A 16,449-nucleotide genomic window follows, 5' to 3' on the forward strand; every position below is an offset into this window, starting at 1 on the left:
AGATTAGTTTGTGTTTTTCAAGAAATTTGTCCTTTGTATATAAATTTTTAAACCTACTACCATACACTTATCATAATATTCCTTTATTATTATTTTTTAGTATTATCTATATAGACTTTTGTTGTGCTATTATCTCTAATTTTCCTGATGCTACAAATTTGTGCTTTTTCTTGGTAATCTGGCTTATCACTTTTATTGAACTTTTCAAAGAATTAGCTGTTTCATTATTTTCTTCCTTTTTTTTTATTTCTTTGATATTCACTTCAATCTTTACTATTTTCTTTCTTCTGCTTACTAAATATTGACAAGGAGCTGGAAGAATTGAAACTCTGATACACTGCTGAATGGCTTGTAAAATGGTATGGCAACTTTGGAAAACAGTGTGTTGTTTTGTAAAAGTTAAACATATACCCACTGTATGATCCAGTCGTTCCACTAATAGATATTTACCCCATAGAAATGAAAACAAAGTGACTTGTACACAAATTCTCATAAAAGTTCATTTGTGAGAGGCCAAAATGGAAACAACCCAAATAACAGGTAAATGAATGAAAACTGTGGCGTATCCATATAATGAAGCACTTCTCAGAAATAAAAAGGAACAAATTATTAAAATATGTGAAACCATTATACTGAGTAAAAGAAGCTAGGCAAAAAAAGAGTACATTTTATATGATTCCATCCATATAAAAGTCTAGAAAATTCAAGCTAATCTTGTGTGAGAAGTATAGAGTGGTGTTGTCAGGATGGGAGGAGAAAGATAGATGGATTACAAAGGTGGATGAAAAAACTTTTAAAACAGTATTAGAAAAGTTATTTGATTGCAGTGATAGTTGTAGACATATTTTAAAGTTGAAATATTTTCAATTTAAATGACTATAGTTTATTATACTTCAATTACACTTCAATAGATTCTTAAAATAAAACAACTATGGTTTTTCTCTCTCATTTATTTACTTTTAGGGCCTGCAGCAAATGCCATTTATCAATCTCTAAGTAATACAAAGAATGTCATAAAAAAATCAGCAACTTTAGTTGGCCAGTCAGATGTACAAGTTAATAGTACTGAACAAAAGGTATAAAATTATGTCTCAAACTTTTGTATGATGATTACTTATCTAGTTAATTTTTCACTTCTATGATCTCTTTCACTAGCATGATACCAATTGGTTAGGGATATTAGGGTCTATTCATGAGGCCAGATTTCTTTCCTTGGGCGTATTGAGTCACTATGTAATTTAACAGTAGTAACTAATCCAAACATTTAGCAATTACAATCATAATAATAGCTAAAACGTATTCACTGTTGGCCAAGCCCTGTGCTAAACCAGAAGGAAGCGAAAATGAGGAAATTTGGGACACATAAGATATAAAGATGAATAAAACATAATCAATTCTCTTGAGGACTCATTGCCTAATAGGACAGACAGACTCAAAAATGTTATCACAAGAAAATGATGTTCTCAAAATCGAAGAGAACTGTGTTTAATTAAGCTGTAGGCTGGATTGGAATAGGTTACATTGTATTTCCCTGAAATAGACTGAATGACTCTAAGCTTTGTAAAACCAACCATTGAATGGGTTACTATGCCTTTAAGCAAAATATGGAATACTAGAAAGGGAACAATTTTGTACACTGCTACATATTGAACTCAATTTTAAACTAGTTAAATTTGAGATCCCTATAGAAAGTATTCCAGGAGGTTGTTAATATATATTTTCCTGAGACAATTTTCATGTGAGATTAGGGGATAAAAGAGAGAGAAACTAGATTAATTTGGTTGATTGATAGTGACAAAATTTCTTTTATAAGTGCAGTTACTAATGAATGTTTTTCTCTTTAATGTACCATGTAGAAAGATGGAGTAACTAGAAAATCAAATACTTCTGATGATAGAGGTGAGAAAATGAAAAACAGTCATACTTGTTATATTGTTAATTTCATAATCATGACTATATATATATATATATATACAGTTTCATAATCATGACTATATATATAACATATATATATACACACTATATATATATATATATATATATATATATATATACAGTTTTTCAATTTGTTTTGCTGATTATAACAATCATGGTTATTTTGGATAATAAAAAATGGTAAAAAAAATTGTTTATGAATATAGATATAATTAGCTCACATGTCAGTGCTTGCTTGATGAGTATGGCTTTTGAACTTTGCTAAGTATGGAAAAGTTAGGGTCCCTGCTGTGGCTGTTTATAGTGATGGAGTACATTATTCACATATGCGACTCAGTAAGTTACAGTACAGAGAACTGTCTCTGGAAGGGCCCCACACTCCACTGCCATCAATTATCCATAAACAATACATTGTATTTCTCATTTCCCCTTCAGTAGACTATACAATAGCTAAATTTCCCCATACCTTGTTAGATTTCTGGAAGGCACTAAAAATACTCATATGCATATCCTACATATACATAAAGAAAATATTAGGCACCTCCATTCAGTAGCCAATGATCACTTCAAATTCTATAGAATATCAAACTCATCATCTTCCTGATCCTTCTTCTGTTTCACCTAGGCACAAAATGTTAATTATTCTTTGACTCTTCTTTATTGTATTTTGCATCCCAAGGTTGCTACTTTCTTTCTAATCTACCCCCTTAATTTCTTTTGCCCTTTCCTCTCTTTTCATTCCCACAGCTTCTACCTTGTTTTTTTCATCCTTGGCTATTTCAGTACCTTCCCCCATTCTCCTCCTCCTCTTTTTAATCTCCATAAATATTGCTGTGAAAGCAATCTTCCTAAAACACAGCTCTGGTTATTCCCTTATCCAAGTAGATGAGTGGTTTTTGATTGCAGACTGAATGAAAAGAAAGCAGTTAATTCTGGCAGTGGTCTGTGTTTAATTATAGGGACTAAGCTAGCATAATATTAAATTAATTAGGATCAGAGGTTAAGGGTTTCAGACTTGTCTCTAAAGGCAATAATGAACCATTTGAAATTTGTAGCCAGTGAACACTAAAAACAGGTCATGTAATTCCTGGAGATACTTCTTTACTTCAAATAAACCCCTGATTGTGGTAATTCAATGATTGTTGCAGCTCAGCAGAGGGAACACTGGATCAAATCTATTCATCAGCATTCACCCTTGTTCCATAAATATGATCTTCTCATATGTAAAATTAATCTCTTCTTTCTCTAGGAGCTGTAAACATCTCAACTCAAAATTCAATTATTTCAGCTCAAACTTCACCCACAAGAAATTGTCCAAGATCTTCACAGTCTTACTTGGATCCTCCAAAAAATAAGGTATATAATATTTCTTTTTGCCCCAAAGGCAAGCAGAATTAATGAAGTACATTCTTATGATCAGCATGAGTATAAAAATTTTCATTCATGAAGTGGCCATACAAAACAGCTTCATTCCCTGAAATTAGTCATACCATAACAAAATTTTAACATCCCTAGGATAATCTTCCTAAATATAGGCTACAACATTGTAGTTCACAGTGCATACCTGCAGCCTTCAGAGGAAGTATTAATTTGGCTTTCTTTGGTTGGGCTTCTACTAATACGGATGGACTGTTCAGAGGTAGTCATATTCTCTCTCCCCTTTGTTTTTGACTAGCCATCAGTTACCTGCTTTTGGAAAGTTACCATCATAAATTCAAGGTGTGTCTTCTGATATACATTACATTTTTTTTTCCTCTGTGAGTTACCAACTTGTTTTAGGAGTCAAAACCACATTCCATTACCAGCACAGTGTTAACTGGTTCACCTGTACTGAAGAGTTAACTTGGTTTGAAAATGGAAATTAACTGTTTTTCCCAAATGAATTTGTACTTGAATAGGGTAGGAAGTGGCATCATTTTCTGTTTCTTATAATGCACAGAAACTACACAAACTACACATAACTTCTAAGATGTATGTTTACCATAAAATGCTTTTCTATAGTGCAGTTTTGTTACAAACATTTTACAGTTCAGCATTTTACTATGTCAATATCCACTTTAAGTATGCTAAGAGTCAAAAAAGAAATTTCTTAACAACTTTGACATTTAAAATTCTCAGATTGCCTAACAGATTCCAAAGGCCATGCCTTTTACTAAAAACAAACAAACAAAAACTCCTGTAAAAACAATCTAAAGTTTATTACTGACCTTTTTTGGTTAATGTGCATATTATTAAATTTGCCATCCATATTGATCTCAAATGAGTACCAAATGTCCACAAATTCCTAATTTATTATGAGGAAAAGCCTGACTGTTTTATTATGCTAAGTATTACACTCTGTTTCCAACATGTTATACGTAGCCTACCACTGTCATAAAATATATTTTTTGTGACCTATGTTCAGCTCTCAGATCTGGTGGGCAAAAAAAGAAGCCTGCTTCACTTGATTTACCTCCTTGAGCAGATTGAGTTCTTAAGCAAGTCTAGAGAACCACATCCCTCTGTAATCAGAGAACCTGTTATCTGCTTTCCACCTCTAAAATTTTTATTGTAGCTTTGTCAAAAAAGCACAATGAGGTGCCTGGGTGGCTCAGTTGGTTATTCATCTGACTTCAGATCAGGTCATGATCCCATATTTGTGAGTTCAAGCCCCGTGTTTGGCTCTGTGCTGACAGCTTGGACCTGGAGACTGCTTCAGATTCTGTGTCTCCCTCTCTCTGCCCCTCCCCAACTTGCACTCTGTCTTCTCTCTCAAAAAAAAAAAAAAAAAAACTTAAAACATTTTTTTAAAAAGCACACCTATTCTTTTATCCCACTGAGTTGATTAACATATTTACCAATCAGTGTATTCCAAAGATAGTTCATTTTAGGATGCTAGTGAATATCACTGTCAGAAAAGAGTTAAAGCAGGCTTGAGACTTGTGTCTTTAGAAGGGCCTGTTTGCAAGGTTACCCCTTTGGCTAGCATTGGGAAGTTGATTTTTCCCAAGTCCTGAAGTAATATGGAACTTTCCGTAGCTGAATGGATGGTGCACTGTACTGCAAATAGTGTGATTTTTGCTGAACATCTGATTTCCTTTTAAGAGGCTGGAATTTTGATATGCACTAAGGCACAGGGTGTCCTCATGACCAGCCTTCAATAAAAACCTTTGAGTGCTGAGTTTCTAATGGATTTCCCGTGGTAAAAACATTGTACATGTTACTGAATTTTTTTTTAATTGCTGGAGAAAAGAGCATGCACAGAGAAGGGAGCGAGCATAAGAGAAACTGTGCATGGAGTTTTTAAGGCTCGGCCTGCGCCTTTTCCCCTTTCTTTATCCTATAGTGTATTCTTTTACTATAATAAATCTTAGACGTGAGTACAACTATATTCTGAATCCCATGAGCCTTAGAAAATCACCAAATGTGTGGGTAGTCTTGTGTATCTCCCATGACTATGAACTATGAACTTTTAAATTATGTAAATATCACAAAATGTGTGCAGTTCTTAAAAACTGACATGTAAGGGAAATTCTCAGAATCTTAAATTTCTGTATTTTAAATATATAAATAATAGTTGATGTTCAAATCATGGAGGGGGAAATCTTTTGAGGATGTTTGTTTTGTTGTTTGGATTATATAGAAGGAGATAAATGCTGAATGGAATGAACGATCAAACAAGAGATCAAGCTACTTCTGTGAATCAGGTAAACATCAGTAACAGCTACTGAGTAAGTTATGAGATCTATTAATTCATTCTTTTAACTAACATTTATTGAAGTCCTGCTTCATGCCTGGTATGGTGCTACATATTCCTGGAATGTTTGGTACAAATTACTGGAAAAATATTTAACCTCGCCCTGGCTCTCTTAGTAAGAAAAACGATTTTTAAACTACAGATTCAATTAAATCTGAAACTATTCATATTTTCTGTCTCTTTTATCCATCTAAATTTTCAAACTTCTTGGCAGAAAGTTACCATATGTCCTATCCATATGGATTAGATTATTGAAAGGCAGTGTAGCATAATGGGTAGGAACATATAATCTGACCCAAATATTTAAGTTGAATCCACACTCCAACACTTAAAATTTATGTTTGGGCAAGTTACTTAACTTCTCTGTTCTTTGTTTTTTCCAACTATAACATGAGAATGTTACCTAACACAAGTTACCTAACACAAGTTCGCTGACCACCGCTGGAAAGATCAATAATCAAGAGAGGAGTTTTGACTGGAAAGGAATTTGAGCTTTATTCAGGAGGCTGGCAACCTGGAGAGAGGTGTACTCTTGTCCAAGGTTTTTGCTTAGTCAAAAGATTTTTAAAGGGGTTTAATCAGTTAAGGTAAATGCAGTGGTCTGTGACATTTCTGGATTACCTTGCACACTCGATGGCACCAGTTATCTCAGAGCTTGGAGGTTGTTCAAGTTCTAGTTCCTTAGTGCCCAGGATGAGGGCTGTGCAAGAAGGGCCAGTTCCTTGGTATCCAGGGGTTGTGCAAGATTACTCTGTTCTTTCTGCATAGGAGGGGAAGTTCTACTGATGTGCAAAGGGAGGACAATAAAGTTATTTGTGTGACCTTGCAAAAGAAAAATATTTTGCTAAAAGATTGCTGGGACAATAAAAAAGCTAAAGTGGCTTCAAACAGACTTCTGGCCTCTGTGGCCTGGGAACGTTCAGGTCCTTCATTTCCCCCATGGCCAGTGGTCTGCAAATCTCAAAGAAAGTAAATTAGTTCTGCTACAGATCGAGGGTCAGGAAGCAAGGAGTGTGTTAACTTGAAGCAAGTTAACCCTTAGGACTGGCTGTAGTATTGTTACAAGAACAGGAATTGTACATCATTCATACAATTCCTATGGCAATTCAATAAGTTAATATTTGTAAAAGTGCTTAGAACAGTGTGTGGCACTTCATTTGTGATATGTAAGATTTTGAAATGTACTGCAAAACTTTATATGCAATATTTTCTTTTTTTTTCTAATTCATATCTATATTCTAATTGTCTTATTTTGTATTTGTGAATTCGTCTTAAAATTTTAAGTATATTGGATTTCTAGGTTCCCTTTTGTTATATATTTCCAATTTAATTGCTTTGCAGACTGAGATCATGGCCTTATTGTACCAGCTTTTTCTTTCTTTTTTTTTTTTTTGTTTATTTATTTTTTTTTGAGAGAGAGAGACAGAGCATGAACAGGGGAGGGGCAGAGAGAGAGGGAGACACAGAAGCTGAAGCAGGCTCCAGGCTCTGAGCTGTCAGCACAGAGCCCAACGCGGGGCTCGAACTCATGGACCGTGAGATCGTGACCTGAGCTGAAGTCAGCTGCTTAACCGACCAAGCCACCCAGGCTCCCCTGTACCAGCTTTTTCAAATATCTGCAGGATTTCTTTACTGGCTTAGCACACATGATTAGTTTTTAAGAGTTGTATATGGTTGAAAACAATAAATATCAATTTGGTAGTACCATGTTCTAAATATTTCCATTCAATCAAGATGTTTAATTGTGTAGTTCAAAAAATCTATATACTTACTTTTATTTACTCTGTTCTAAAAATCATTGGAATTGGACATCTGTGTGGTTCAGTAGGTTAAGTGTCCAACCCTTGATCTAGGTTAGTTATTAGGCACATCAAGGACTATCCTGATGAATTGAGGGTTTTTTTTTTTAAGCTTTTATTTAAATTCCAGTTAGTTAACATACAGTGTAATATTAGTTTCAGGTGTAGAATTGATTTTTTTTTATTGTGTATGGTTTTTACCAGAAGTGATGCTTTTTGTCTCAAATTTAGTAGGTCTGATACTAATATAGTAACATTAGCTTTCAGTCTTAGTATATTTTATGGATAGATGTGGCTTTTGTAAACACTCTATCCCTGCATCTTGTTTCATTTTTATTGAGTCTTAGAATTTGACTTTTAACTGAATGTAAGCCACTTACATTTTGTTAATTACAACCTTTGGAAGATTTTTACTGCCATATTGGTGTTTTGCTTTGTTCTGCTTTTTGATATTTTCTTTTAATTTCTCCTTTCTTGCTTTCTTTCAGAGTATTAAATTTGCTCTGATATTCTCTTTTAATTTATTAAACTTATTTTTTAATCCAGTTTTCCCTCTACAGTTTTAGGAATTGTATGCTGTGTATATTCCTTTTGACAATTACCTTTGAATTTTAACAAGTATACTTAAAGTAAAAGTCAAAGTTAGAATAATTTACTTCTAAATCACTATCTCACATTTAACCAGTTATTTAGTTTTGATTTTTATTACCATCTAAATTAAAATTCTGTTTTTATACATCCAGGTTTTGTTTATATTTTTCCATGTTTACCAATATTTTTTTGTTTCCTTTTTGCATTTTGTCCTTTACAGAATCACCTTCATTCTTCCTAAAGTAAATCCATTCTTCAGAAATGTCATTAGTGAATGTATTTTGGGATTAAATCCTCAGATTTTATTTGATAAAACTCTCCTTATTTTACCCATGTTCTGGGATATAATTATGGCTGGATATACAAGTTATTAAGAACAGTTATTTTTCTCTTAGCACTTTGAAGATACTGTTTTACTTAAATGTTCTACTTTTTCTGTACTTAATAATTCTTGTGTAAATGATTCTTCCCCTCCCCTCCATACACACCTCAGTCTGCTTTTAAGGTCTTGCCTTTGTTTTTCGTTAGTATCACCATAGTGAACAGGTCTGGACAAGTTTCAGCTATTTTTCTCTCCTATATTGCTTCTCTCCACTTTATTATTTTCTTCTAAAACTCCAGGTATATATATGTTAGATATCTTCTTTTTCTTCTACATCCTTTAACAACTATCATATTTTCCATCTCTCTGGTGCTGCATTCTGGTTAATTTCTTCCAATTTGTCCTCCAAATCACCAATTCTTTCTTCAGTTTATCTAATTTACTATTTTATCAATTCCATGCACTTTGAAATTTTTCTGGTTAAACATTACATATATATATATATATATATATATATGTTATATATATATATACATATATATACATTACATATATATATATATGAGTAGATATTTTTCAAATTTGACTTGACTTTTTTGATAGGTTCTTGTCCCATTCCTGTATTTTCCAATTCCATCTTTATATATTTTAACAGATAAAATTCACTTTTTAAATATTCTATATCTAGTAATTCAAATATTTTAAAACATTGATGTCTATGCCTAATGCTATTTTTTTCTGCACTCATGGTATTTCTTCATATTTGTCTGTGTGTGTAGTGTGTGTGTGTGTGTGTGTGTGTGTACAGGGCATTATTATATATGTGAGCTCATTTTTTAAATTTATTATTATGTTTTAAATGTTTATTTATTTTGAGAGATAGCAAGCATGAGCAGAGGAGGGGCAGAGAGAAAGAGAGAGAATCCCAGGCAGGGCTGAAACTCAGGAACTGTGAGATCATGACCTGAGCTGAAATCAAGAATCAGCTGTTAACCAATTGACCCACGCAGGTGGTCCATGAGTTCACTTTTAAATTTTATTATTTATTTTTGAGGAAGACAGAGAGAGTGCATGCAGGGAAGGGGCAGAGGGAAAGAAGGAATCTCAAGCAGGCTCAGCATTGTCCACACAGAGCCGGACATGGGGCTCAAACTCATGAAACTGTGAAATCACAACCTGAGCCGAAATCGAGTCAGACGCTTAACCGACTGAGCCACCCAGGTGTCCCTATCTGTGAGCTCATATCTGGCAGAAATGTATCATTGGGAATTCCATATTTGGATAGTATATATTGCTCTATAGAATCAAATTAGACACATTAAATATGTATACTTCTTTGATCACCAGTTATGGTTCAATAAAGCAGTTAAAATTTTACCATATGCTTCTGGTAGGCATCTGGGAGAGATATCAATACAGGTTTATTTTAAATTTTATGGAATATACAGTATATTTGAACCTCAAAGTTATGTAAGAATTAATCATCACAGATTATCTCTTAAGAGATATTTTTGGGGCACCCGAGTGGCTCAGTAGGTTAAGTGACTGACTTCGGCTCAGGTCATAATCTCACAGCTTATGGGGTCGAGCCCCGCGTCATGCTATGTGCTGACAGCTGGGAGCCTGGAGTCAGCTTCAGATTCTGTGTCTCCCTCTCTCTGCCCCTCCCCTGCTTGCTCTCTCTCTCTCTCTCTCTCTCTTGCTCTCTCTCTCTCTCTCTCTCTCCCTCTCTCAAAAATAAAATAAACGTTAATTTTTTTTTTAAAAAGAGAGATTTTTTTTCCTCTTCCTTTATCCAAGGCTGAAGCCAAGACATAATTTATTTGTGCTGCTACCTCTGTGGCATGAGTTTACGTTTAAAGACATCTCTTCTACCAAGGGTATAGCTCTTTGGGATCCAGTACATTTTTAGAGGCTCTTAGTTTTGATTCTCCACCTTGTTTGCAGGTATTGCCGAGTCTCATAAGGAAGGCATCAGCTTTAACACTTGCTTACCCTTCTAGATTTGTGCTACCCCAAATTTTTTGTTTGATTGTCTTTAAGAGGTTGGTTTCAATGTTTTATATAGAATTTTAGGCAATTTTTTTAAATGTCTAACTCCCACATATTAATGGAAACCACAGAAAAGGTTTTTTTGTTTGTTTGTTTTCTATTTTGTTTTTAAAATAGTACTGTCTTCACACTTAATTTCCCAGTTACTCACTCTTAATTCCAGTTACTTCTCCAAACCTAGCATACACAAAAACATACCCACAAAAACAAACCCCAAAAAGGTTCATGAGATTTAAATAAGACTTTTTCATGCACATGATTAGTACCTATTGATTACTCATTTATTAGAAGAAACAAGAGTTACCATTTAAGCTTGACTTTGAACTGGTTCTAATTACTGATAATAGTTTCTGAAATCAGGGCATCCTTTTTGTCTACATCTTTTATTCATTTGGTTTTTTTGCATATACCAATCCAGCATGCCTGTACAGATGTACTGCACAGACTTCCTATATCACTTACATATAAAGTATTTACTAAAACCCAGTAATAGAATCATGCTGGATTATGTACAAAGCAAGTTAGCTAATATTCAAGCAGGAGGAGATTAATGGCAGATAAACCAATGAATAAATGGTGAGGAGCATATTAATCAAATAATGCATTCAACAAATAAATGTTACTGTATACTGTGTGTTAAGTGCTGAGGATATAGTGGTAAATTTATGTCATAGTCAGGAAGACAGAAGAGTAAACATTTAATTATGATATAACATAATGAGTTTTATAATAGAAACATGTGTAGAATGCTTTAGGAGCACTGAAGAAAGATATTTATTTATTTACTTAGGGAAGGGTTTCTAGTGGAATTAACACAAACTGAATGAAGCCTAAAAGACGAGAAGTTAAAAGAAGGCGTAGGGTGCTTGAGACAAAGGAAATGGCAAAAACAAAGGCCCAGAGGCATGGAAAACATGTTACTCAGTAAACTATGTTATTCTGTGTCTCTGGACTATAGAACATACATGAATATATAGAGGCTAACCAGAGTAGACACTACAGAGGTAAGTAAGAATATCAGATTGTATGGTATATTTTATGTCTTACTAAGGATTTTGGACTTCATTGTGGAGAGTGTCTGGAGGCTTTTAAACAAAACAGTCCGAGAGGATATTAATTTCCACTTTACAAGTTTCTGGGGAAGAATACAAACTAATTACAATTTTCTTTTTCTAATAATTAGGACCTCAGGTTCATGCCAGATCCAAGGGTACTTTCCCTTGTCGTATTTTCACAAATACGTAAGTATCTAAGAAAATTAGTGTATAATTATAAATTAATACTTTAATAATCACATGAGTGCTATTCAAAAGCAAATGATTACATGTAACCTTCTAGTAGTTCTACTGAAAACTTCTGTCTTTTGCAAACTCTCAGCACTAAGCGTAAACTGTAAAGCAGACAAAGCCAATGTTCTTCCTCTTCCTTTTCTGTTTCCTTATCCCCAGTGTGGTTCTACACTTCCACTATATTCAGAGCCTTCGTGCACCTTTCAAGTATATCCTACATTAACTCCCCTACTACAGGAGATTTCCAGGATCTAAACCTGTTTCTTTGCTTTTATTCCCTTTGAAGCATTTACCATTTCTTGGCTTTTTGAGATTGTTGGCTTCCTAAGGATGGTAAATTAGTTTATTCCCAAGTATTAGCTTCATCAGTTATTCTTCTCCTAAAGGGTATTTGCAGTATAATCCCAAATAATAACCACTAACATTGGAAATTGCAAGTCTCTGGAGAAGAAATTTTGGGGGCCTGGGGGATTTCTGTTCCTCAAACTCTGGTGGTCACCTATTCTGTTAGTGGTTATGTACGATCTTCTCAACTTTAGAAGAAAAACTATTATTTTAGGCCCGTATCATCACCTTTTTAAAAAAGTAGTATGCCAAAAAATGTCTAGCATATACTTTAGAAACCAAATCACTGGGGCGCCTGGGTGGCGCAGTCGGTTGAGCGTCCGACTTCAGCCAGGTCACGATCTCACGGTCTGTGAGTTCGAGCCCCGCGTCGGGCTCTGGGCTGATGGCTCAGAGCCTGGAGCCTGTTTCCGATTCTGTGTCTCCCTCTCTCTCTGACCCTCCCCCATTCATGCTCTATCTCTCTCTGTCCCAAAAATAAATAAACGTTGAAAAAAAAAAAAGAAACCAAATCACTATGAAAATGGTTGGGTAAAGTTAAGTGATGTATGGCAATAGAGGGTGTCAAAATATTCAGATCAAGCTTCCTTGGAGGAAGGATCTTGATTTTAGGACCGATGTCAGTCTGACTGACTTACTGAGACTTCATAGGATATGTAGCACTGTAATAGATGCAGGAGGAAGAAAACTGACTAGTTCAGTTTAAAGCAATAGTATGGAGTGGAGGAATGATGATCATGTTTATATAATGACCATTTTTATTTTATTGAATAAATAAATTTTTATTTATTGAAAATATAAATACCTCTTCATTAAAAAGTTTGCAGGAGGTTCATAAATCTTAATTTTTGCCTTCTTATTTTCCCCACCCAAGATTACAGAACTACAGAATCATTTGAATCTTTCATAGTAAATATTTCAGCTACTCTTTCATTAAAAATCTTAGCTTGGCGAAGATGACTAACTCAGTGCATGGCCTGGAGCTTCTTTACCAGTTCCTCCCAAATTGACAGGAATACTTACGGCTGCATTACCCAGCCTAACCTCAGGTCAGAATACAAATAAAACACAACTAAAGATACTTTCTGGTCTGACTATGCCCATCCATCATACACATATCACATTCCTCTTGTTCTTTTTTTTTTTTTTAATTTTTTTAAATGTTTATTTATGTTTGAGAGGTGGGGTGGAGCAGAAAGAGAGGGAGACACAGAATCCGAAGCAGGCTTCAGGCTCTGAGCTGTGAGCACAGAGCCTGATGCAGTGCTTGAAACCATGAACCATGAGATCATGACCTGAGCCAAAGTCAGATGCCTAATTGACTGAGCCACCCAGGTGTTCCATACATTCCTCTTGTTCTGATTTAACTCCAGATTTTGTAAGACTTTACTATGGAACCATTATATCTGATCTACTGTCCACCTCCTCTCCCCTCCCTTTCTTCTATTGTTTAGTTCTAGTTTTTTTCTAATGTCAATACAAAAGGCACAGAAAATTTTTATAAAATAGACATGGAAATTCAGGACCAAGAGAACGAAGACAAAGCAAAAATGTTTACCCCACGATAGCGGGGGGTGGGGGGCGGTAAACAGAGTTGCAATAATTGTGTACTGCACTTTGATAATGAGTAAGTTTTGCATTATTGGAATGGAAGATGTAAGGGGTAACAGAGTGAAGAAAGCAATAAGTCTGCAGTTGTGCGGACTGTGTTCAGGAATTTGTAGTTTATTTAATGGGTGGCACTCTGATGGTTTGGAGGGGGAAGTAATGGTCACATTAGTATGCATGATAGATAACTCTGACAGAATTATATAAGAAAAATTGAAGGCAAGAAACCAGGAACCAGTTCTCAAAGTCCATTAGTGGCATGCACTAATTTTGTATTAGACAGTAGGCCTAGATCCAAAAGACTTTAAATGGGAATTTATTTATCAGACATTTATTGAGAAGCTTCTATGTTCAAAACATAATGCTAAATGTTAGGCAGATACCACAATGAAGAAAACCATGCCCCTGTGTTTGGCAGGTGTTGCTTTTCAAGGATATCTTGGAGCTGGAGAAAGGGGATAGAAATAGGGCAAGTTAAAATAGCACAGAGCTCACTGTTTTTATCTAGATCAACCATTTTTCTTGAATAAACATTTTCTGGCATGCTGAAAGCCTTTGGTTAATTTTCAGAGTTCAGAAAACTGAAAAAAAAAGACAATTAATTACTATGAAATTGTAATTTTTTGCCAGTTTTTCATTACTTTTATAGAGGCGTAGATTTTAAAGCTTCTTACTCTGCCTTTTTCACCAATGTCATCCTTTATCTGGTTATTAAAATTGTTTGAAGTGTTCTTCATAAAACTTCATGTTATTTGGTTAATTTTATTCTTAGGTCTTTGCTGTTTGTTTGGATCCATATACATGCCTTTGGGACAGAAAGCCTGTTGGAGACAGTTATTAGTTAATAGGTTGGACTCCTTGAGTTCTATTTGGTCTCTACAGTATAATGTGAAGGGAACAGAAAAATGAATCTGGGAGAGCTAACTTGCAAAATATCTAAAAGAAGAAAACTATGCTTAGGTTGACCTGAGAAATCAGATCCTGAAGAAATAAAGAAGGCCAAAAGACATGTCACTGACATCAGCTTTCATTCTCCACGTTCCATACTGCAAAAAAGGTTTTAGTCTAAGTATGGTTTTTACCAAGCCCAATTTCTGAGCTGAAACCAATGAAGGTGTTCTTTGGGGTGGTTTTTTTTGGTGTTTTTGCGGGGGGGGTGAGGATGGGAGGGTTGGTTTGAATTTGGTTTTTGTTTTTTCTGCCAAGATTTAGGATGTAATTCCCATTCTTGCTGTCTCTCATAGAATTTCAGACTTCAGGAAAAATTGAATTTTATAATGGATAGTACAGGCCTTCAAAACTGGAAAGGGGATGTCAATTTTCTTTTAAGAAAGTAGGAAGAGGGCCTATGTTGAAATATATGAGAATATCATATACCTGAATATAAGCAAGGAGCCCATGTTAAAATTTATGAAAGTATCATATGGTCTTAGAGCTTGTTTTATTAATGACTTGTTTTTCCTCTAATTTTAATTATTGTTATTTTACTTGTTATAATTCAGAAACTGTGTTTTCTATTTCATTAGTGTGTGATGATAAATAATTCTAATTAGAAAACATGATAGAATATTTTCATATATAGAAAAGGTCTACATCTAAGTTGGTATTCCATGGCTAGAAACTAATTATTTTAACACGTAGTTATTGAATAATCATTCACATATTCCCTTCCTGCTGTTTGATGAGAGCATAGAGTTGTCAGAAAGGTCTTCTCAAATACCTTGCCACCTTATGGTGCCTTTTAGTGAACAGAAAGGACAAGTCCCCTTCTCTCTCCAATTCTGTGTCTTCCTCCAGAGAGCCACAAAGCAGGCATGGCAAAGGAGGGTCAGAAGTAGAATTTTTAGATAGATGTATTTTTTATGCATCAGCTACAATTCTATACCTTCAAGCAATAAAGTATGTGGGCCAGTATCAAAGGAGCAGGATAAATTGGAGAGAGGGGGAGGAGGTGACAAAAAATAAAGCTTATTCTTCCTTTTGAATTTCTATAGAAAAACTCTCAGATATAAAGATAAGAAGCAGGTGATTAATGATTAGAAATTTTGGAAAAAGTTATATCAATTCTTGACCCTAGACAATAACTAAATGCTCAACCTTTCTTGACTTTACAGAGAACAGAGCTTCTTACAAAATTGCTGGCAAGAAAAAGTATGTATCATTGATGAACAGCATATTAATCATACTTTCTAATGTGTCATAATAGAAAAAAAAATGTGAATAAAATAATGAGGAATCACCTATTGATATTAATGTCTTCCTCTGCCTTTCTTTAAAGTTTACTTTCAGTTAATTCTTAAATTTTTCAGTGATCTAAAGTTCTTATCAAAAGATAATGTTGAGAGAAGTTTCATGGGTATAGAAGTGTGTGGAATGACATTAAAGGATGTAGCCATCATGACAGCAACAAATACCACAAACCTATTTTATCATGGGAAACCATTAGGTGACATGGCTTTGCAGACTTGGCTGGTAAGCTGGGATGCCTGGGTCTAGCTCTAGACATTTTAGTAAGAAGTGGCCTGGTCACCATAGAATGCCACATAAAAAGGTACCTTGTCACCTATGAGTTGAGACTTGGAATAGGCAGATAATATGGTCCAATTTACAAAGCCCTAGTCTGGAACTAGTCAGACCACTCAGGAAATAGAAAGGGGTTGGAGAACAACACATACTCTGACATACCTTTTCCCATGGACACTTGCTCAAGTCATAGAGTGTGTAGCAAATATAAAAGCTTTGATTCAAGGGAATATTTCTTAGTTTAACATT

At 34.7% G+C, this 16,449-nt stretch overlaps 1 protein-coding gene across 1 annotated transcript in view; it reads left to right on the plus strand.

The window, feature by feature from the left end:
* The window catches only part of FSIP2 (fibrous sheath interacting protein 2), a 98,970-nt gene that overhangs the window by 23,078 nt on the left and 59,443 nt on the right, over positions 1-16,449 (plus strand). Inside the window, exons 10-15 of the mRNA XM_043577241.1 lie at positions 964-1,076; positions 1,857-1,899; positions 3,185-3,291; positions 5,558-5,621; positions 11,619-11,676; positions 15,792-15,828. Of these exons, the coding sequence (XP_043433176.1) occupies positions 964-1,076; positions 1,857-1,899; positions 3,185-3,291; positions 5,558-5,621; positions 11,619-11,676; positions 15,792-15,828 (422 nt within the window). The remainder of the gene's footprint in view (positions 1-963; positions 1,077-1,856; positions 1,900-3,184; positions 3,292-5,557; positions 5,622-11,618; positions 11,677-15,791; positions 15,829-16,449) is intronic.

Source organism: Prionailurus bengalensis, chromosome C1 (genome assembly GCF_016509475.1).
Source record: "Prionailurus bengalensis isolate Pbe53 chromosome C1, Fcat_Pben_1.1_paternal_pri, whole genome shotgun sequence".
Classification (NCBI taxonomy): Eukaryota; Metazoa; Chordata; class Mammalia; order Carnivora; family Felidae; genus Prionailurus; species Prionailurus bengalensis.